Source organism: Solea senegalensis, linkage group LG15 (genome assembly GCF_019176455.1).
Source record: "Solea senegalensis isolate Sse05_10M linkage group LG15, IFAPA_SoseM_1, whole genome shotgun sequence".
NCBI lineage: Eukaryota > Metazoa > Chordata > Actinopteri > Pleuronectiformes > Soleidae > Solea > Solea senegalensis.
Genome location: NC_058035.1, coordinates 16464881 through 16488769, shown reverse-complemented (window position 1 = coordinate 16488769; position 23889 = coordinate 16464881). Strand labels below are relative to the sequence as shown.

General features: G+C 40.5%; 1 protein-coding gene across 1 annotated transcript in view; it reads right to left on the bottom strand.

The window, feature by feature from the left end:
- Positions 1-10198, bottom strand: part of LOC122782014 — a 28680-nt gene extending 18482 nt beyond the window's left edge. The window contains exons 1-3 of the mRNA XM_044046186.1: positions 9832-10198; positions 7172-7572; positions 711-832 (exon numbers count right to left, since the gene is read on the bottom strand). Of these exons, the coding sequence (XP_043902121.1) occupies positions 711-832; positions 7172-7572; positions 9832-9848 (540 nt within the window). The 5' untranslated portion in view covers positions 9849-10198. The remainder of the gene's footprint in view (positions 1-710; positions 833-7171; positions 7573-9831) is intronic.
- Between the last annotated feature and the right edge of the window lie 13691 nt (positions 10199-23889).

Genomic DNA, 23889 nt, shown 5'->3' with positions numbered 1-23889 from the left:
TTACTTTACTACAAAAGTGCGTGTTATTGGTTTGAAAGTGTGTTGGACTGACGTGTAAAGTCTTACTGTGTGGAAACACACAGTGACACAAATAAAACCTATATATTTTATTTGATAAAGTTAGGGGGCACAGTCATTGTGAGTTGAGTGGAAGTTGAGTTTGCTGCGTATCTGGTCTATAAACTAATTAACTTACATATCTTGTTTGTTGTGATTTCTTAGTGTTCTCCATGGTAGTTTTGAGGGAAAGTTTTATTAAGAAAGTGTATGGAATGCCCCGGCTCTTTCCATACTATATTCAGTCTGTCAAGTTCTGTCATTATTGCTGAGTCTCAAACTCACATGACGTGGGGGCCACAGTCTGGTAAAATGGGGGCCAGTCGGAAAAAAAAATTCTGAGGTCATATCGCAATATTCCATAATTTTATCGCAATAATGATACTGGTGACCATATTTCACAAAATTTCAAAATAAAAGTGTTTGTTTTGCTCTTTAACGATGTAAATTCACAATAATAAACATATTTAGGGTGCAAAATAAAATAAATAATAACAATTATTTTATTTTTTTTTTAAATAATAAAAAATTGAAAAGGCACAAGGAATAATTAAGTGGTTAGCCGCATGAGCCATGAGTTTGAAACCTCCGATTTAAAGTGGCCATCAACACACACACTCACACACACACACACAAAGTCTGTGATGACTGACCCGTAACAAGAAGAGTCGATTAAAGTCGTCTCCAATGCGTCGGAGCTCCTGTCCGACCACCTCCGCCTCCATGTCCCCTGCTGCGCTTCCTTGCTGTGTGCTAGAGCGGCTGGTAGAGCTCCCTGAAACAGAGAAGAAAAGAGTCACACAAGCACTGACTATACTGTATGTGTTGTATGTTACAAATGTACATCTTAAGCTGCTTTCAGATATGCAGTGAAGTCTGAAAACAGCTTCATATTTTGCTTCTGTCATCTATCACTGGCACAACAAATGAATAACACCACATCCTGTGTATGATGATTCTCTGTAAATCTAACCAAACCAGGGTCAACCGTACGTGTGGTTGGAGGTGTTGTCATAAAAACTTGAGAAAAGCAATATTTCAAGTATAACTGGTTTAATATTATGAGAAATCAGAGAGGGAACAAGACTCAATGGATGTACAAAAAACTGTATAAATTGTTCATTGATTGTTGACACGTCAAATCCTTTGGGGCCACACAACCAGACCTCAATTATACACAGTAACTGCAGACTCAACTGATGACATAAAAGCGAAATACATGAGTGTAACAACAGCCTTCACATGGGATTTTTTTTTTTTGGATTTATGTATGTGGCATGCATGTTTCGTTTTCCAGCTGATCTCAGTCTACTGCATAAATGATTGCCAGAAGTTCAAAATTAAGAGGAAAATTAAATTAGTAATAACCAGAGTAGCAGAGAGTGATCCAGAAGGTGAGAGTTTTAAATTTAGAGTTCATTTGATGAATATAAGGATACACACATCCAAAAACATGAAAAAAAAACACAGAAAAGATGTAAACCAGACAAACTTATTCATGTCGTTTATCAACCGTAAAAGAACAGGGACCAGAACATGAAAACAAATCAATTAACAAGAGTCAATATTTGAATTTATCATGTGTCACTGGCATCATAATAAAGATGTTGACCGGGTGAGTGTTTATGTGTATGCGTGTGTGTGTGTGTTTGCATGAGTATGTGTATATTTGTGGTTAATCTGTTATATTTTAAATCTGAACTACAGTATGACTATGAAAGACTTTGACCTCTCACCAATCTCCACTTATGACTCACGCGCGGCAGTTATGAAACCTACATTTAATATTTCTCACATCCTTCATTATTGTAAATGCCAATACAAGCAAAGTTGCTGTGTTTTCGACGCACAGTGCAGAGTGCGCTCATAACATCCACGAGTGAGATACGCAGAGATCGGTTGGAGCAGATTATGTCATCAGGATTGGGAAATGCTGGAACCAGACGTCTCCACTGTGGGATGAAGAGACAAAAGAACGCAAACCCGAACTCGCTGCAAGAAAGGGTTGGGTGCGGAACTCGGTGCTGACCAAATTATATTGTTACTAACAAGTACCAATTTGAGTCAGAGTGAACAAGTTCATGGGAAAAGTCTGTTTATCCTGATCAAAACTGAGAAGTTTGGATTTAGTTTTCACCACTTTAACTGCAATGATGTCATTACAAAAGCGGCAAAGTACCAGTATCTGTATTGATTAGATGTGAATAGAGTCCAACCCTACGACGAGACACAAATGTTTATAGACCAAAGCAACAAGGAAGCTGAACATTTGAAGTGAATGAGTGGACAGTCTGTGTTTGTGGACAGTAAATGAATTAGCTTGTGGGAGTTCATTCATTCATTGTCTAACACTTTATTCTCCACATGAGGGTTGTCAGTCTGAATTAAAAAAACTATTTTTGGGTCCTCGTACTGACTTTGGACGTACGGTTTTCAGTGATTTGTTACACTGAATGGACACAGTGTCATGGATTGCGCATGGATTCTGTCTCTTTGAAAACGACCACAGTGACCACAAAGACAATAGTCGAATGTGACTGTGCATACACGACTCTACATGCTGAAATTAGAGTACTTACCCATTATCTGCTGACACCTTGTAGTTTGCCGATCCAGAAGCGCAGCACACAACATACTGAATCACGGCATTTTCTCTTAGAAACTTGTTGCAGATGACACAAAACCACCGTTGCATTGTGAATAACGCTCAGGGCAAATTCTGACTGTGTGAAACCAGGCCTGGGGTCGTGTAATATAAAACATAAACCTTGTGAGTGTAAAACAACGAACAACACGAGGGCATCAGAGTCAGCTGAATCTCAAGGAACGTGAGTGAGCTGTAGGTGTGATCACCCCGCTGTGCGAGGAGGAGGAAGTGTTGTGATAGGAGCTGCAATCATGCCATCACAGCGCAACAACAACAGGATAAACTGATCCTCCTTAAGCTAACACAAACACACAGACGGACCAGCATTCTCAGCATTGAGGACAATCGTGTCTATGGACTCTACGTGTGTGTGTGTGTGTTTATCTCCTATCTCCTGAGGCTGACAGCTGTAGAGCATTGAAAGAGAGGCGAAGGGTTTCTGTCTGCATCTCACAAAAGACCTGCGGGCCTATTTTGACTGCCATACACATACACGTACTTAATGAATGACACACACGTGCCTGTCTGTTTTGACTGCCATCCCGTCTGTCTGGCCGCAATAAAAAAAGAATAAAAGAGACACAAGGCAATCAGCGCGGTTAATCACTGCTATTATAAAAAGAGTTATTGGTGCAGAGGTTACACTTCACCGAGACTTACAGATGTTCTTGTTTAGCTTCCAGAGATCACTGTTTACTAACAAAGCACCGCTATCCTTGTAAGTGGAAACAATAAGCACTCATGTATGTGGTTTAAGCTGGGGTAGGCAGCATATTTTAGTATTAATGATCAGCTTTTAGAGAGAGAGAGCAAGGTTTATGCACCTGCTCTAGGTTGTGTTAAGAGCCGTGTGGTAATCTGTGGCCCATGATGAGAGACTTTGACCAAACTAAGGGCTTCTTATGGCACTTTTCCACTATACAGTTGTAGCACGGACTGGCACGGCATGACTCCACTCTACTCGTTGTTGTTTTGCTTTTCCATTCATGGTAGTACAATGTAACCTGGTATTTTAGAAGTATCTTCTTTGGCGAGATTTCAAGCAATCTCAGCCGATACTAAATCGACCAACTGCCTGCCGTCCATTGATTGATGAGCGCGATGTCCGACAAAGAGATCAAACCGCACAATGCAGATCAGTTAAAAGATGTAAAAAATCCCTTCTAAAGTCGTCAATCTCCAACTTTTAACAAGGAAGATTCTAAAATCGTAATATACTGGTGATTAGTCTATGGTCCAGTCATGCAGGAAGCACTTAACTAATCTTTTGAATGTTTTCCAATGGAAACAACTGCTTTGCTTGTCAGTAGTTTGTGTGTTTGTGTCGCGTATAAAAATGGCATCAAGGCATTTTCGGGCAGGCGTGGTAGGGCGACTCCGCCCACGTTGAGGCGGTACTATAATAATGGAAAATAGGGCTGAACAATTAATCAAAATTTTATCGAAATCACAATACATCCTACTGCAATTTTCAAATCGCAGGAGGCCAAATTGCGTGTCAAAATATCATTTTAGATGAATTATTGTTACCCATCTATTACAGCTGCACAAACATCACACATTCTTCCTTTTAAATATGTTTCAAATGAAAATGAGAATAACGATGCAAAAATGACCATTCTCTCAGATATTTCCTGTCAAAATATTCTATTCCAAATCGTTCAGCCCTAATGGAAAACAACCCAAACCACGTAAAGTCATGCTGTGCCGAGCATGAGCTACAACTTCTTTTAGCTCCCCCTTCTGCAGAGGTCACCACATATTTGATTTGGCAGGGACTTTGTTATGCCCGGATGCCCTTCCTGATGCAACCCACCCATTTATCTGAGATTGGGACTGGCACTTGGAGCACACTGATGGACCGCTGTGGCTGGGGACAGTTAAGAGTGTCCAATTAACCCAACTAATGGGGAACAATGGGGATTGGGTACCTTGCTCAGATGTTCCCCAGTCCTTAACCTGTTATATGTTGTGTATGAAGCTCCTCAAAAACCCTCAGTCCCAGAACATTAGTGTTAATGACCAGGGCAACAAGACTCCGTAATCCTAACGATCCTGCGTACTGTAGCTTTACATTCGAGGCAATAAAGGTGCTGAGGCTTCTGCAGCTGAAAAAGGCCGTGAAGAAACTGAGCAAAACAAAACTATGTTATTACAATGGCTATATTTTTTCACCCACTGCACAAACACTGCAAGGCAAGTCTTTCTGTTATTGTTTGTGTTTGTTTTGCCAAAACTCAACCTCGTGGCACAGTTTTGCTTGTATCCAAGCAACAGGACAACTTTAGCCTGAAGCATCACAGCTAAAAGCAGAGACCTTTTTCTCTGTTGAGTCGTGTTGATGAAAACAAGTTTGACTGAAGCGCTATTTTAAATCACTGTATGCTGGAGGTGACAGACTCGCGTGTCTTGATTCGACTTTGTATCAAAATAAACAGCAGAAATATAAATAGGATCAGGGATAAGAGTGAAGTGATATATGTGCAAGACACACTGTGGCTCCATCAATACAAACAGAGCTATATTTTAGACTTTATTATAGACATTGAAATTGTGTGGAATGGATAGAGTAGTAAAACAACATTTGATTTATTAAATAGTGTCAAGGAAATCACCAAAACTTCTCCAACTTCACCATTGCCTCCACTTCAGTACTTCAACCCCTTACATGGAAGTCAACGTGTATGATATCAGCCTGATTGTAGCTCAACCTTGGGGCCATAGATAGAGGGTTCAAAAACCAATGGATACAGGCAGACAGTATGCACAACAAGTGGATGATAAGTATTTGTTTTTGTATTTGGTTTTGTTTGTGCGTGAAACTATTTGTGGTGCAAAATCTGATAAACAATCTCCAGTGACTGACTTTTCATTTAAAACTTAAATCTGATCTGAGTTAGAAAGTGAGCTTCTCCACATCCGGCTCCTCATCTCTTGTTGTCTAATTTAGTTTCATATAAGGTTGGATTCATTTAAACCAAAGGTCCAGTCAGTGATTGAAGCAGGAAGTTATAACAATAATAAAAATCACCTGATTGTATGAATTGTTTTTCATTTACAACGGTTCAACATGAACCGTTTATATTCACATTAGGAGCCAGGTCCGCTCTATGGAGGCCACATAAGTTCTCAAACACACTTATTTAGCTGCAACATGCAACTTTGTTATTATATTACATGACCCTTAACCTAAACCTTACTCTAACCCAAGCCTTAACGTTGAGGTAAGGTTATGAGGACCTGCTCAAATGTTCTCACAATGATGATTTTGAACCAAAAAATGTGTCCTCACACACACACGCATGCTTCATTCAGACGTATGAGTCAGGTGTGTGAGACGTATGAGTCCTGTGAGTCAGGATTCTATCATCAGCATGTCTAAACAACCACGATGAGGCACCTCAGCTGCATTATTGCAAAGTAATGTTCATTATGCGTCGGATTGTTTCACAGAGCTCACCCGGGTTTGCGCACAGAAAAGATCTTTAAGGTGTTTATGCGAAATTAGAAGGGTTGATATAATTAGAACGAGTTAAACAAGAAACCAAACAGACCTCATTATGTTTTATACTTAGCGGCCAAAGAGTATGTACAGTACAGTATGTGCCTATGACAGCACAACAGACTTGGGGGTTTAGTTTACATGCATCCTGTCGTGTTTGGGAGGGTTTTATACACACGACAGCAGGAGATGTTATTCAGCAGGAAGCAGCGGAAAACTGAAAACTACCATGTGTCATTTATGTCTTATTTAGAGTCAGATTTCACTCCAAGTGCAGATGAAGTGTGAGGAACTAGTAAACACAATACTGACAAATTCATGTAAGAAATTCACACAGAGATAAATAACTCTGTCGTCCCTCGTATGCAAGAAAGGAGAAACGAAGGGGAGAACAAAAACATCCTGACTGTGTTTTTGTTCATTTTCTTGAACCCAAACCCCCAAATCTTTGATAGAGGAAGCTTCACTTCAGGGAGCTTGCGTAAAAAGTCTCCATCTGGTTTCAGAATTTGCTGCACACCCACACAGCGGCAGCAACAGCAGCAGCATCGTGACAACAGACAGATGTCAGCGTGTTCTGGCTGATTCAGGACAATAACTTTCACAAACAACAACAGGTAATTTTCAACTGAGCATCAGGAAGTGATGACATTTGACAGCTACCTGTCAAACCTGTACTTATTGTGTAAGTAGCACCATTTAAAATTGAAACTGACTCCATTGGTCGAAGAAAACTTGGTGATATTATTATTCTTTTTTTATTATTATTCCACTGTTTTAATGACAAGCGTCCTCAAATAAAGAGCTTTTTCTACAAGAAAAAATGACACTGGAAGGATGGAAGTATAAGTAGAGTGTTTCGTTTTGGAAGTTGTATGTTGTTATGAGACACTTCAGCCTGTTCCAGCTGTGCGTAAATAAGAGTAGTGAAGGGTTAAACGTCAGTTTACAGAGTCTGTGCTCACCATGCTGCAGCTGCGTGGCCGGTCCTCCGCCGTGCGCCTTATCCACGCGCAGCAAGGCGTGTTTCATCACCTGGCAGCTGGGGCTCGGAGTCTGCGTGGATTTTTCAGCTGTCAGTGGCCGCGGGGAGAGCGGGGAGTTCGGCAGGGAGTCGCCTTCGAAAGAGTAATATCCACTGGAGCAACGGTTATCTCGGTTATCAACGGCAGCTTTGCTTCTTCTCGTCGACTCTAGCTCTTCTCCTTCTCCGGCGGAGCCAGGGTGGCCAGAGATCCGCTTGCCGTCGTCGTTCGAGCGGGAGGTTTGCGCTGAAGCTCCAGCGGCACCGGCGACAGCTGGTAAATCTCCCCCGCTCTCTTGTTTTGCGGTTACTGCGGTCGAGTCATCGGACGGGTTTGCTGGTCTGTTGGGTGAACAGAGTGGCACCGTCAGCCTGGACTTTCATCACTCTGTCCAAACAGCCTACAGCCGCGCGTCTGCGCTGCGCCTGGAGCTACAGACGACGGTGGCGCACGCATTTTTTTTGGCTGCGCCAGGACAGGACCTCGAAGATCCATATTTTCCTCTATAACTAGGGAATTTCACAGAAAATCACAGTGACAGTTACGCAAACCTAAACAACTAACACCGGGCATGTCAGTAAATGGTAACTGAACAAACTTCCCAAAGCTGCTGAAAGGATTCGCTTGGAGAAGTGTAGCGTGATTACGTGCAGTGAATGTGTTCCTGATGGGGCAGTAGCGCGGGTTTCCTGCTCAAATTGGCAACCCAGTGCGCCTCCATTGTTCGACAGAAGTTGCTGACTGCAGCAGATATTTGTTGGACTATAGCAGGAATAATTAGACATAAGTAAAGCGACTGCGTCATTATCAGCCTAAATGAAACACGCCAATTTGGTAATCACTAAAACACTAAAACATTAGATTTAATAATAGAGAAATAACAATATTGCAACAAACAATAAACAGCAATAACAAACAAATCGCAAGTCACTTTCAATTTTAACTAACACAGTGAAGACACTCAACGTGGATTTTGAACAATCATATTCAGTTTCTGCGCTTCCTGTTTGTCCAGAGTAAACTGGCAATGGTCTTCTTCTGTGCCAAATTCATGAAAAGTAATCATTTCAACACCGTGTCTCCCCGTGTCTCCTCCCCCCTCACTTCTCAGCACGTTTGGTGTAAATGGTCATCCTCGTGCACGCATTTTTACGCACGGAGCAATAACAGCCGAACCACCTGCGCCCGCTGCAGGTCCTCCTGTGCTGTGAAAATCAGAACTTCCCAAAAGGGTTTTCCATGCACAGCTGAGCGCAGACAGGAGACCCATTTTACGCGTGCCAACCGGCACATATGAAGAAATGGCACCGAAACGGTGCCGGCGGTGACCTCATAGAGAGGGAGACGCAGGGAGTGAAAGAAAGGAAATCCGCCAACTGCAGTAGCACCGGATTAGTGCCAAACCAGACAAGACATTTGATCAGGTCTTACTGTGCTAAATGTTTAACGAGGACTGTCCAGCTGCATTGTATGAAGATGAAGAGTTGGTTTCAGTCTCATCAGGAAAATGTATTTTTGAGAATACGCCGACATCGGCGCTAGATTATTGGAACACTATAAGTGTGCAAATAAATCGATTAAAAAGTAATTATAGAGCTGTCACATGGTGTTTGCCTCATGCGTAATGCTTTCTTCTATTAGGCGCCAGTGGTGCGTTAGCGCCTCCCGCTGGTGAGCGCGCACACACCGCCTCCATTACTGGCAATAAAGAGGCGAAAATAATATGGCATTGCATTCCACTGCTTTCCGCTATTAACAGCCAGAAAGCGGCAGGTGATCTGCCATAAATGGCTGCGTCTTTCTGGAGACTGAGAGCTCAGTCACACGGCGGCGGAATTCCGTGAACTCGACCATAACAAGACCAAGAAGTTTCTGATATAAAAACGAGGAATTCAATGGAATATTCTGTTTTAAGGAGAACTAACCGTGAGAGTCCTGGAGCTGTTTAGAAAGATGTGACTCTTCCTGACAAAAGGATACATCCGCTGACTGGAGCGAATACATTTTTAATTGTATTCTCTGCACTTGTTGCAACGCGACCTGCATTATCTTGTCATCTCAAGCAAAAGCAGTAGTTAGTTATGTTATCCCGGGTCAAACGCTGTCTACACGCTCGACGAATGTGTCATTGGGTTAAACCGCTGTTGCCAAACATACCAGCAAAATCAGAGGTAAAGGCTGCAACAGATGCGTCATAATTGCTCACGGCATAACAGAAGAATTCAACACAGAGAAGGAAAGTGTTGTATTGCTGGAGTATTAAAGGATTGTTGGGTGAAAAAGAAAGCGCCGTTAAGTCAAATGTAACCTTTTACGCATGACTACCACTCTTTAATAAAGTGACATTGCACCGAATTATGAAAAAGTATCACAATGATAAAGCAAGTTCGGTGTTAATTTCCTATATTTTCTAAAAACAACAACACTGCAATCAAACGAGGATGGACACCGCGTGTTTGAAGCGTGACAAGTTACGCGCCGGTAAAGGCGCAGTGAAACAGGAGGTTTACGAAAAAGTCATTGATGATTTTTATTTTTATTTATTTTGTTTAAAGAGAGGAAGATAAGTGAAGATAAGGAAGATATGTGACCAAACTTACCTGGACGAAGGGTTCATGTCAGTGACGGAGCATAACCGCTGGCTCCACAAATAACACGATGTCAAGTATGCCAAAAATACAAATCGACGTAAGTCCGAATATGATCCCCAGGTCCCAAGTGAGCAAACGCATTAACGTACAACAGTGGAATTAAAAAAACGTAAAAAATATGTAATAAATCCCGGACTTTCTGCTGAGGACAAGACTGCTTGAATTATTCGCCTCGTCAGTGTGGAAACCGCTGAACCAGAGGAGGTAAACAAACTCCAAACTCTTTTGTCTGCACACTAGGGAGGTTTCCTTCCTCCCTCCCTCTGTCTGCTTCACTACTGAAGGTTAGGTCTGTGCTTGCGCTGATATCACCGCTCCTCCTCCAGACTGTGATCCACCTACTGCTGGGAGGAGTTTTTCTTCAGCTTCTTTCGCTCTTATGTTTCCCCCTGTCGGTCAAACCAGACTGATTCACCAAGGTCTGATAACCCAGTGGCAACAATAGAAGATACAATGAATAAACCATACAAGTGCCTTTCAGTATGTTTCTGCCAGTACCAGGAACCAGCCTGAAACATGGATACTCATTTCAAAAATGCACACTTCCTGCACCAAAGTCCACAGAGAGAATGAACAGGTTTACCCCACAGCACACAGGAATTGTCAGTCCATTGCTGCCTCCTTCAGGATGTTTAACTTCTGTGTTTTGGAATCCTTAGTTCATATTTACATAAATGACACAAACTCTCCAAATGATGCAGCAGTAGACCAACAGCTCCTGTGAAGGCTGAGAGCTAAACATTCTGATTTTCTCTATGAGTCTGGGTTACAGACATCACTTTCCTTTGGTTATGTGGCTAAAATCTGTTTTTCTATGTGTCAGTCAGCACTGAGTATGTGTCATTGATCAATAAAATTGTCACAAATAGTATGAAACATTGATAGCTTTCCAAAGTTGTGGGAACAAATATTTTCTGACGACACGGTGGGTCAGTGGTAGAGCGAGTCGTGTTATCTCTGGAAGGTTGTGGGTTTGAATTCCAGCTCCACTAGTCGACATGCCAATGTGTCCTTTGGGACACTTAACCCCATGTTGATCCCGACCACTGTGCCCGCAGCATGTGAATGGGTATGACAGATGTGTTATAGGCAAAAACAGCTTTGAGACGAGAGAAGCTCTATATAAATACAAAGCATGTCTGGTATCGCTTTTGTTGTGGAATAAAACTGTAAAGTGCACAAACACTGTGACACTTTCCATTCTTGCACCATCTGAAAGCTGAATTGGTGTTTGATATTGAGTCACTCACACACTACCATGCGTGCTATGACTGATGAAAGCAGAACACTCTATGAGCTACTATTGCAGTTACAGTATGAATCATCACCAAAAATTGTCCTCTGCCATTAGTCAGTCTGATCAAATGTGTTTCTAAATATAAAAAAACAAAAATATAGAAGACATTTTTTTATACATTTATACATTGACTGGTCTGGGAATACAGTGACCTCTACTGGAGACATTGTTGTGCACTGTGTGTGAAGAACAAGCATGTGTACACTCTTAATCATTGTCTATCACTTTATTCTCCACCTGAGGGTCACGGAGAGCTGGAACCAATCCCAACTGACATATGGTGAAAGGGCGTTAGTCCTGACAGCATGTTAGTCACATTCACACCAATGGTCAATTTAGAGTGTCCAGTTCACCTCTGCATGTTTTTGGACTGTCGGAAGAATCCGGAGAACCTGCATAAAACCCACAGGCACAAGGGGAGAACAAGCAACACCACAGTGCTTGTCACAACTCTGCCATATGACCCTGTCATGTACAGTATGTACATCATGTATCAATGTCTCCGTGGACTCATTGACTGAGAATATATTTTTGTTTTTCTGTATGTTGTGGTCTCTCATCCTCAAACTTTTGGACGCCCATCACTATTCCATAAATCAATGTCACTCACTCATCTGTTACCACCTGATCCTCCACACGAGGGTCACGGTGGTCACTGGTGCCAATCCCAGCTGGCGAAAGGCGGGGTACACCCTGGACAGGTCAACAGCCCATCACAGGGCCACATAGAGACAAACAAACATTCACTTCTCACACTCACACCTACTGTCAATTTAAAGTGTCCAATTTACCTAATCCATAAATGGGTCCATGTATTTATTTGTGCCAAAATTGAAAGGATCCTTTTTAGTCAATCACAACTTAATAAAAGGTTTCTGATTCATTCACATTCATAAGAATACGAAGGACAGATTAAAATGACAGGAATTATGCCTCTGGGAGGAATATACAAATATTTTCACGTGTGACATTGTTAGTAAAGTAAGGTTTGTCCACTTACTTTGTCTCAGGTACTGGACTAAGGTCAGGGAATGACCATGGTTATTCTTAAAAGAAACCAACACAGTCATTATGAAACAGTAAACAAACAGCGATCTCCCGTGTTAAAGTCCAATGGTTTGTTGACTGAACCAAACATCCCCACCTCCTCTTTCTTTCTCTCTCTCTTTCTCTCTCTGGACTTTGGTTTTTATAATTACAGCCCAAAACTTCCTGGTCCTGAAAGACAAGACATGTCTTACAGCCACTTAAGGGCTTTGTGACTTCAACATAAACATAGAGATATTGCTTTATGACACCTGCTGAAACGGATGCACTTGTTCTTAGTTAAAATCCTTCCTGAGACAAAATCATCCTGTGATTCCAGGACTGTTTTGGGGAATTTTGGGGAACAGGATGGGTATTCATATCCATGCTGAAAGGAATACTTTCTTGCTGATATTACTAAATCCATCTTAAGTACATCATATTATACTGACACACATGAAGTTCCTTTCAATGTTCTATAAACCTGTACACCATTTTCCTATTGACAGGGTTTTGAACACCAATAAGGTGAGTCCTGTCTGAAATGTACCATAATGGTAACATAATGTACATGGTAACATAATGTTAACACAATGTACATGGTACCATAATGGTAACATAATGTACATGGTAACATAATGTACATGATAACATAATGTTAACACAATGTACATGGTAACATAATGGTAACATAATGTACATGGTAACATAATGTTAACATAATGTTAACACAATGTACATGGTACCATAATGGTAACATAATGTACATGGTAACATAATGTTAACATAATGTTAACACAATGTACATGGTAACATAATGTTAACACAATGTACATGGTACCATAATGGTAACATAATGTACATGGTAACATAATGGTAACATAATGTACATGGTAACATAATGTACATGGTAACATAATGTTAGCATAATGTACATGGTAACATAATGGTAACACAATGTACATGGTAACATAATGTACATGGTAACATAATGGTAACACAATGTATATGGTAACATAATGGTAACATAATGTACATGGTAACATAATGGTAACATAATGTACATGGTAACTCAATGTTAACACGATGTACATGGTAACATAATGTTAACATGATTCACATGGTAACTCAATGTTAACACAATGTACATGGTAACATAATGTTAACATGATGTACATGGTAATAATGGTAACATAATGTACATGGTAACTCAATGTTAACACGATGTACATGGTAACATAATGGTAACACGATGCACATGGTAACATAATGTACATGGTAACTCAATGTTAACACAATGTACATGGTAACATAATGTTAACATGATGTACATGGTAACATAATGGTAACATAATGTACATGGTAACTCAATGTTAACACGATGTACATGGTAACATAATGTTAACACGATGCACATGGTAACATAATGGTAACATAATGTTGAAACAACAAACAATACTCCACGTACAACATGTGCTGCAGCCAGACAAGTCTCTCAGTTGCAGGCAGTGACAGCTCCTTGATGCTGATGCACAGGCAAGGTTGGGTGGGTTGGGTTTGGTGTGGAATGGAGATTGCATTTAGCCGTATATGCAGCTGCAGAAGAGACACACACATACACACACACACATACACACAGAGCGAGACGCAGAGACAAAAGGTTGAGCCAGTCAATGTGATTTACATGCCATCAATACTGATCAATTCCTCAGAGTGTGGGAAACTGTGTGTGAATGGCTCTTAATATGTGTCTTCTTCTATCTGTTTGTCTGTCTGTCTGTCAAAAAGTAACTAAAAGTGTCTAAAGTGGACACCTCTTATTTAGCGATCAAGACGAGAAATGAAAGTGTATTATCTGTACTATCTTTTCCTCAAACATGAACAACATAAAATCTCCACAAATAATGGAAGGACTCAAATAGATCAAGTTTTGTGGTTCATTTCACGTGTAGGTACAGGCCTGCCAGTGTTTTCTTCTGTTGTAAACACATAAAAACAGCAGTTTTCTTATCGTAGTTCTTAGGTTTCATAAATGCAACAAAATATAGTTCTCTTATATCTCTCTATATATACAGTATATCTCTATATAAAACTAATTACATGATGTCATCTTCATGTTATGGTTCAAATAGGTTTTGTGGCTCCAGATCAATTATATTTGGGTGGAGAGGGGTCAAAAATGGCTCTTCTGATTCTCAAGGTGGCAGACTCCTGGACTTTTTTCACAGTTGTACACCCTTTTCACCCATATCCACACGATTGAGGTCATAAACACTATATATGTCACATTTTATCATTAACAGAGACTCCTGCTTCTACCCATGACTAAGATCCATATGCATCATGACTTGTGGCCATGGTCACATTATCATTCCCATCTGTTATCACTACTGCCAAGTTTATAAAGAGGATCAGATAAGAAAGTGGGGGAATTTCTGAATGGCAGATTTCGCACAAGTGCATTTAAATGTTTCCCAGCATTATATTTCTTCTACTTCTGTGGTCGTCTGTTGCTCTGCGCTCTCTTCTCTTTGTAATTTTGCTTCAACAGTCAAATCATTGTTATGGGCCCAGATACCACTGAAGCGTCAAACCTAACTGAGTTTAATGGCATCGTTCGGCATCCCCTGGGGAACTGCTGGCTAATTATGGATTACTCACTAGAAGACACCATTAAGCACAATGGTGCATACGAGTTGTAAACTAGCCTGCAGTCTTAACCCTGCAATTATGGGAGTTGACAAAATACTGGCTAAAGGTGAATAATGTTAGTTCCTTATTGAGAAACCTGAGATGTCAGCAGTCCACAGTAGGTATGTTCAACAAATCAAAGCTTATGTTAGTGTTTGGGTCTTTAATTGCACTCATTGTGTAAGATGTAAATGTTCATGAGTAGAGTGACTGTGTTGTTGCCTGTGCAGATGTGACATTTTAGTATATTGACCCAGTTGTAAAAGTCTACACTTAGGTGGGTCAGGCTGGTGAGCACACTGTTCAGTGAGAGAGTGAGACTCATTCACACACGATAATGACAGGCCCATTCAGTTAATATTGCCAAAACATTTGTTTTTGTCCTCTGCTTTAGTTTAACAGACAGGTTTTTTATTGATCAATCAGTCTATAATGACCTTTTAGTGTAATTTAAATTAAAAGATCTGATAGGAAACAAGACTTTGCACCTCCTCTCAATCTGGCCTGTGATGAGAGATTATGTGTTTCCGTCAGGCCTGTTTTTAATGCACAGAATTTGAAATATAAAAATTGGAGGACAGGAAGTAGGACGAAAGTAGCAGTTAGCCACCAGGGTCTATGGGAAAACAAGTCTTGACTTCCTACATTTCTCTTGAGAAGTTCATTGTATCAATTGCTAGTTTCATGTCTTCTTCAATTGAATCTGATGTCAAATTTGTTTTTAAAAAAACATTTCCACTTGCAAAACCTGACATGGCGCCAGTCAATCTGTCGGGAATCTCACAATGGCTGTTTCGCAAAACAAATTGAAAAATGGAAAAGAGAGGTGTAAAAGAATCAGAAAATAAAATGTGTCAGTATGAGTGCAGCTTTCCAGAGATAGAGTTTGTCACAGGTCATCTGTCACATATGGAGTGTGTGTGTCTGTCTGTGATCATGTGGTGGGAGGAGCTCAGTGCACCCACCATGCAAAGAAAATGTGTTTAAAGATCTAAAGATAAGACTCTATCGCAACTATGGCTTTAGAAAGCCTTTAACCAAATTCATGAAATATTAAATGTAAAAAAAGGGGGAAAAGCACATTTTAAGCACATTGTATGTTTTAGCGATCAACACACTGAATACTAACCTCTATACATGGAAACATAGCATAATATAACTTAAGTTCAACTTACTATTGCAGGCACACACCAAATCCTCTGAAACACATGAATTAGACTGAGCGTGAACGTGACTCTCATGTGAGATAAGAGTCACATTCACGCTCAGCCCTGAGGTACACCACAGTAACTCACCAGTGGCCCACTACCACAAAACATGATACTCCTACAACACGACCCTTTTCTGTGGAAAATGTAACGTGGTGGACACGTCTTTTAAAAAACAAACAGACAGCTAATCGAGCATGCATGCAAACAGACGGCAATGTGAAGAATGAACATAATCGTTCAGGGTATATTTATATTATTTCACGCAAATGCAACTCATTCAGTTAAGTCGATCTTCTCCCATGAAGTCACACACATGACCCCTCACCCCCCTCAAAGAGACAACACTGGCCACCTGGACTAATACTGTGAAAGCATGTGTGCGTTTGTGTGTGCATGCCCATAATAGTATTGACGAGTTGTAATGTGAGAGGTCAGGACACAATAGCACTGTGGCTCTGAAGACCTAACACCACGCTGAGAGAGGTCACAGCTATGTGTCACGCACACACACACTGGTTTCCATGACTTCAGAGGACATTACATTGACTTACAGTCACTTCCTGAAGACTTACTCTAACCTCATACTGGCCTAATCCTAATCCTAACCATAGTCTAACTTTAAAACATGTCTTCACTTTTAAACAAGTAATTTACATGATGTGGACTTAATAATGTGAACAGCTACACACACACATATTCATATTTGTTCTGCCTGTGTTGTTGGGGTATGTTTTGCTGCTGGGTCTTCCTGTACAGTGTGCGTCTGTTGTGTTGTGTTGATTACAGTTTGACGGTTACAAGTCGTTGCTGTGTGTCAGGGATCTTTAATCCACAACATATTTAAAAGGCCAAAAATTTTTGCATCACGCTTTGTTTGCAGAACTGGCAGCAAGCCCGCTTCACAGAAATGAATGAAGCATTATTTGAATGTATGGCACATAATTTGCAATGAATGCCCGACTTATACCTGTGATTACTACTCGTCTTTGTCTTTGTCCTGCTTTCCCCCCCCCCTTAACGCCCTCTGTATTATCTTATTTTACAACTTTAATGCATACATGGAGTGTCCTGAAGTTTTCTAGTGTGAAACACGATGTTTCACTGTGACTAAAACACACTGGTGCATTAGTGTGAATGCGTGTGTGTGTGTGTGTGTGTGTGTGTGTGTGTGTGCATGCAGTCACATTGTTGATAAGTTCCAGCAGTCTGGTAGCACAGTTGTTCTCACTTTGCTGTGATCAAACAGTAGTGACACACACACACACACACACACACACATATGTTCGACATGCATGACTTGAGGGGACATTGCATTGACCTACATTCATTTCCTGGAGACTTACTCTAACCTTAAACATAATTAGTACTGGCCTAATCCTAACCCTGACCTCAACCTAACCTTAAAACATATATTCACCTTAAAATGTTGTCATCTACGTTATGGGGACTTGCTTTATGTCCACACAAGGAAGACAAGTCCCCATAATGACAAGTCCCCCAATACACATACTGTCATTATTAAAGATTTGCATTTGTGCCGTTAATGACAATGACCCTTTTGTTTGATATCTCACTGAAATCTGTCATCATCCTATTACATTGGCGAACGATTTCAAAAGAGACTTGGTCGGAGGCTTTTGATCATATTACACTGTCTTCATCAGCAATTTCCCCTATTTTTTAGAGAAGACAAATTGTGTTGCCACCAGTCACATGTTCTTTAAAAAGGAACCTATAATGGCACGTACAGATTATACAGCTAATACTAGTGCAATTATTTAAGTCCAAACAGGCCACGTGTCTTCATGTTCTCAACCCAAAGCACATTTTAAATCCAAGTCTAATTCCTCTCCATGTGACTTAAGGCATACGGCTAATGTCATCCATCAGATTGCACTACAACGAAGTGTAAAAGAAATATCACAAACATTTAGATATATTTTAAATACATATATTGAATATAATTTTAAACACTGATACTTTATTGAAAGCAAATTTGGCCTACGTTATATGAGACAGATGTTATTACAGTCAGTGTCACAGTTCTCACATCTAAGAAGAATGTGTATTTGTGTATTTGAGGACCTTTACTGAGATAAACACTGACATTGTCAGGACCAGTCGTCCTCATGGAGACCAAAACCTGGTTCTAATTCCTGAGGCTCTGGTTAAAATTAAAGCTAAATTGTGAATTGTATTTATAGAGTTTAAGTTCAGTCGTCGTGCTGTCAGGCGTTATTTGTCTGTTTCTCTTATAAACATTATCAGCGATAATCTGCTCCTCTCCTCTTCCTGAAGCTGTCCAGGATAAACAAGAGCATATGGAAAGTTCAACTTTTATTTCAGTTCAAGTAACCAAAACTGCTGTTGTATTCATTTATTAGCAGTTTTAATATTTAATCATTGATATTCTTCTCAAAACTGAACTTCTAACATTCACGCAACAGGATGCTTTTTTTTTTTTTTCAATATTCAATATGATACAGTTTTTGTTTTTTTGACTGAAGTGTATATATTCATAGTAACACCGTGTTTTGTCAAGTGTCAAGAGAAGTTTCCATCGAGAACAGTGACTGACTCAAAATGAGAACTTTGGGGTTTCCTCTTACCTGCCTGACTGACAGAAGGCAAGTGGAAAACTGGTTTTACACATACAAATACTACTCAAAATATAAATGAAACATACAAAGTGCAGCAGCAAGTGCATGATCACACCTCACCACACATACACTGAGATGTACACACGTAACATCCAAACTGCTCCCTCACACACAGTCAATTTGCACAACAACTTTACAGTAATTGGCTTTTTAGTGTGAATATGACACAGACTAACATAGGAATTCCATTTCTGCAAAAACCTAATGGGAAAAACATGTTTTTATTGGCATAAATATTTTTACCAGCTTGTGCAAATGTACAAAATTGGACCCAGATGCAGCAGCAGATAGGTTAGACTATTCAAGAGGGTTTAGTGAAATGTGAGTGACTCAAATGAGTCCACGGGCAGCGGTGCGACTGGTGTGTTGGTAAACGTTGACGTGGCAGTGGGTTCAGTGGGTTCAGTGGTCCAGTGACACAATTCACCAGAGGGTTCACACTGAAGCAGACACAGAAGATAATTAGTTGCAGGCAGATTTAGGACTATAGGAAAAAAACTGTTCAAAGAACTAAACAGTCTGATCAGTGAACTACTGTTGCAGGCAAACGATCTGACGCTGATTGCAGGAAGCTGCAAGGGATGAGCCGACAAACAAAAATAACCTCATTGTCTGTATTTTTTTGTTTTTATCTCAATACCAAGCACCTTGACCCCGAGCGCAACCCTATATTTTATTAAGAAAAAAACAGAATAATTCTGTTTTTTTAACGCAGCACAAGAAAAAGCCTGAAAGACAAAGAAATGTGCCACAACAAAGCAGAACAACTTTTGGTGCTGCTTTTCATCTGTGTTGTTTCTGACATGCTGTGGTTTGAATATCTAAACATAAAATCCCCTCTATAACGTTTTCAAAGAATAAACATTGATAAATCTCTCTTCCTTTCTGTCACCTCATCTCTAAAATCTAAAAAAACGTGTCTTGTTTTGATATTCCTCTTCCTTTTATTGCCTCTTCTAAAGCAACTCTCTGCAAATGTGTGTGCGTGTGTGGGTGGAGAAGAAAGGATGGAAAGGTTACGTTCTTACAGGTGTGACAGTCATGTGTGGTTTTCTTTAACTTTACTCCCTTGACAACGTAGAGCAACATGATGAACACATGAGCACATGTACGACTGCTCATTTGCAGGCCTATGCAAACACAAAGCTGCAGAAAAGTAAGCACTCACAATCTGTGCACGCACACACACACACACACACACAAACACACAGGAAAATCTATATGATCTATTACGAGCGTATGTGTGATAATGGGATAATGATGTAATGCGCGTGTGTCACACTGTGATTTTTAACAGATGAATGCTGCATCAGTCCCTTATCAGACCATCCTTTGTGCACAAATTATTCAAGCACATTAGTGGCAAGTAGGTCAGTCTACACTTGTAGTGAAATATGTTTTATTACATTTAAACACTGACCTGTGATGAACACTAGTCCTCATGGGGACCAAAGCCTGGGCTCAATTAGGCAGATCCTCATTCCTGGGGCACTGGGTCAAATTAATGTTGTGAATTATGTCTAGGTTATAGTTAATGTTTGGGTAAAAGATTAGGAAATTAGGAGTGTCCGTACAACGACAGCAAGACAAGCACGGAATTAATCTACTGATCGGTTGTTCCATAAAATGTGAAAATAATGAAAAATGTTCCAAACTTCAAAATGACTCAAATATCTTGTTTTATTCCTCCCACCACAAAATGAAACAGCATTCAATCAAAATCAGTGATTAGTAATTGAGTAGTCTAATAAAAAAGTCAAAATTGGTAACTGGGACTCAGGTTGAGGCTGTTGTTGCTGATCGGTGTAAACAAATGTGTGTGGACATGCATGTTGGTGCCCTCACTTGGCCTAAAATGTGATTTAGTTTGCCTCTCATGACTGTTTTAATTGAGATAAGGGAAAAGTTAACCTCATTACAACATTATTACGCTTGCTGCCAACAAAACCCTCCCCCCCTCGTCGTCAGCGTGAGAAAAATATTTAGGAGACGAGGACTGTGAGATCACTTCCTGTCACAGTTGTTGCTCGTGTCTTTAAAATGCCGTGCTGATCGTTGGTTTAAGGAGACCGTCAGCATGTACAGTCTGTATAATCCTAGTTTTTCTTGTGTGTGGTTGAGGCAACGGGAGCCAAATCTAATCAAAATAAACTGTATCTTTTCACTGCAAGTCCTCCGTGAAAAGAAACAAGCACTGACTGTACCATGGTGACTTGGCGTCAGTGCAAACGATGCGGCCCTTTCCAAGCTTCCAGGGATAACAACATAGCAGTATATTTTTGGTGACTAAATATTTACTCAGTAACCTCATTACAGTTTGAATTATTTTGCTTTAGCTGTTGCTCATGATCAGTTTTACATTTTTCTTTAATATTTAATTGTAATTGAATTAACATTTGACTTGTAACTCAGAAGCCTGGCTCACTTTGCTGATGGTGAATCAGCCGCAGATATCGGCGTGTGATGCTCTTTGTGCTGCCATTCTGATGCTGATTCGTAACCCATGACTTTTAATTACTTGATGGATAGGGTCTTTTCCTTTTAAGAGATCATTATGATGAACAGAATTCATGAGTAGGTACACATTGCATGACATGAGGATGACTACACACAGGGTTCAAACAGGGACAAAACACTATTTACCCAACTCCCCGCTGGGGATTAATAAACTATTCGGATTCTGATTCAGTTCAGAAAAGTTCAGTCCAGGTCAGCTGCTCAAACAATGGCTGACAGGCTGAGTAATCCAAGCTTTGTCTACAGGGAATATGGAAATTATTTTTTTGTATAGGGCTTGCCTCTGAGCTGCAGGGTGAAAAACACCCCCTACTACTTAAAGGGATAGTATTTCAGGGATTTTGCAGCATGGTTGTAAGAGTTATTGACGCATTATCAACACTGACTAAGACACGTGTGCTGCTGCCACGCACTGCTGTTGGACATTTGCCATAAGCGTCTCCTGCTATATGCGGACTATGCAAATGCAAAGGGGCCCCCAAGCCACCAGGGGGCCCCCTGAGGTGGCTGAAAGACAGAGAAATGTAAGACAGAGAAAGGAATTATAATGACCTGTCTTGGATATAAATAAAATAAGCTGCAATGAAGAGCTTTGGCTGGTGTTTGTGAGAGAGTGACGTCCGCCAAGTCTGACAGACAGTTGTGATGAAAGTGATTGTTTAATTTTCATATGACAAGTTATCATCACCGTGGATCATCTATAGGTTTGGAAATCTCTCCATCATAGTTTGTCAGATGTGGGTACGTTGTTGGGTAGACTTTGTAGAGCTCAGTTTCAGCTGTGCAGTGTCTGACTCTTCTCAACACTTCTCAACTTCTGCCGCACACGACTTGAAGCTACGGAACCCCCACCTGGATCCATACACCTCCACCGCATGCCTACAAATCCAAGGTTACTGATAACAAGGCTGCCTGCAGGGACCGAGGGAAAAATTGTTTTTATCCTCTTAACGATAGGCTCACCTATAAAATCTACACCTACTTAATCTATAATATCTTAAGCATAATGTTTGCTGGTTTAACAGTGAGATAAAACATCTAACACATACATTTTGAGCAGGTGTAGATCTTTCTAGGTGAACCTCATGATAAGTGTCTCAATTCTGTTTTTCTTTATCTCCCTCCTAGCAGGCATGTTTTTACTGTGCCTGATGTGTGTTTAAGCACTACAGGACACATAGTATGTACTCTAAAACGAACTTCATAGACATAAAAGTAAGATTCACAATTTAGTGGAAGTGTTTTCAAGCTCTTCAAGTTCTTCCCATTGTAACATGCACGTTATTAGTGTATCGCCAGCATCAACAGACAATGAACTCATTCAAAATGCTGCAGCTATAGTGAACATTTAACAGGAAAATGGCTGATCTAAGCTAATGGCACTTGCCCTCTCACATATTGATGGACCTGAGCTACAGTCAGAGTTTGCAGGTTTCAGTAATCCAGTCATACAGCCAGACGTTGCCACGGTATCGTTGTCCTGCACCAACACTGGAGAAAGAAATGTAGAATACAATACAAATACAAATCTGACAAATGAACAGGAAATATTCTTTTTGAACGTGTCTACATGTGTCCCTGTCGTCACTGCTTCCTCAGGAGTTTCTTGTGTTTTGTAATGTGTTTGTCTGCCCACAGAGAACAGTGTGTGAGTGATGTGGTGACACACACACACACACACACACACACACACACACACAGTAGTTGCTTTATGCACCTGCAGCATGTTTATCAGCGAGCAAATCTAGTGTAAACCAACAATGCAGGTGTTGTGTATGTATGTGTGTGTGTGTGTGTACTTGTGTGTGTTTCCTCTTTATGACTTTTCTGGTGTAAGCACTGACCTTGTCAGCACCAGTAGTCCTCATGGAGACCAAAACCTGGTCCGAATAAGGCTGAGGAACTGGTCAAGTTTGGGGCATAGTGGTTATGTTATATTAGATGGTTATGATGAATGAATGGATGAATGAATGGATGAATGATGAATAGCTGTGCAAATCTGTGTGTGTTTTTTGTGTGAGACAGCAGCTGTACTGTTCTGTTGTCCAAATCCAAAACCAAAATCCCAATCACATCTATGATCAATTTCGAGTCCTGACCCCTATCAGATGAATCACTGATAAATTGGTCAATTGAAAGACATCAAAGCTCCTGTACTGAGAGGGGCTGTATATTCCTATCAGACAGGATAGGACATAAAGGCATTAACAGACACTAGCGCTGGGGGACATTTGACAAACATGCAAACTGATGAGGATTTACTGTCCCACTGCCTGAGACAAATGACAATGATAGAGAAGATGAAACAATTAGGAAACAGCGGCACTGCTGGAACAAGTATAAGAGCATGTGCTAACTCACGGTGGCCATGTTTATATTCACATTGTCTCGTGGATCAGCAACTTTTATATGTGCAAGATAAAGAGAATAAATAAATTGTTTTGAATGAATAGAGCAGCATGGAATCTGTGATATCTGTGTGTGTGTGTGTGTGTGTGTGTGTGTGAGTGTGCATGAGTGTGTTCCAGACAGAAGTTTCCACTCTGTAGGTGGAAGCGTAGGAGGCAGAGAGAGGAGGGGTTTCCTCTGAGGTTGGCATCCCCGA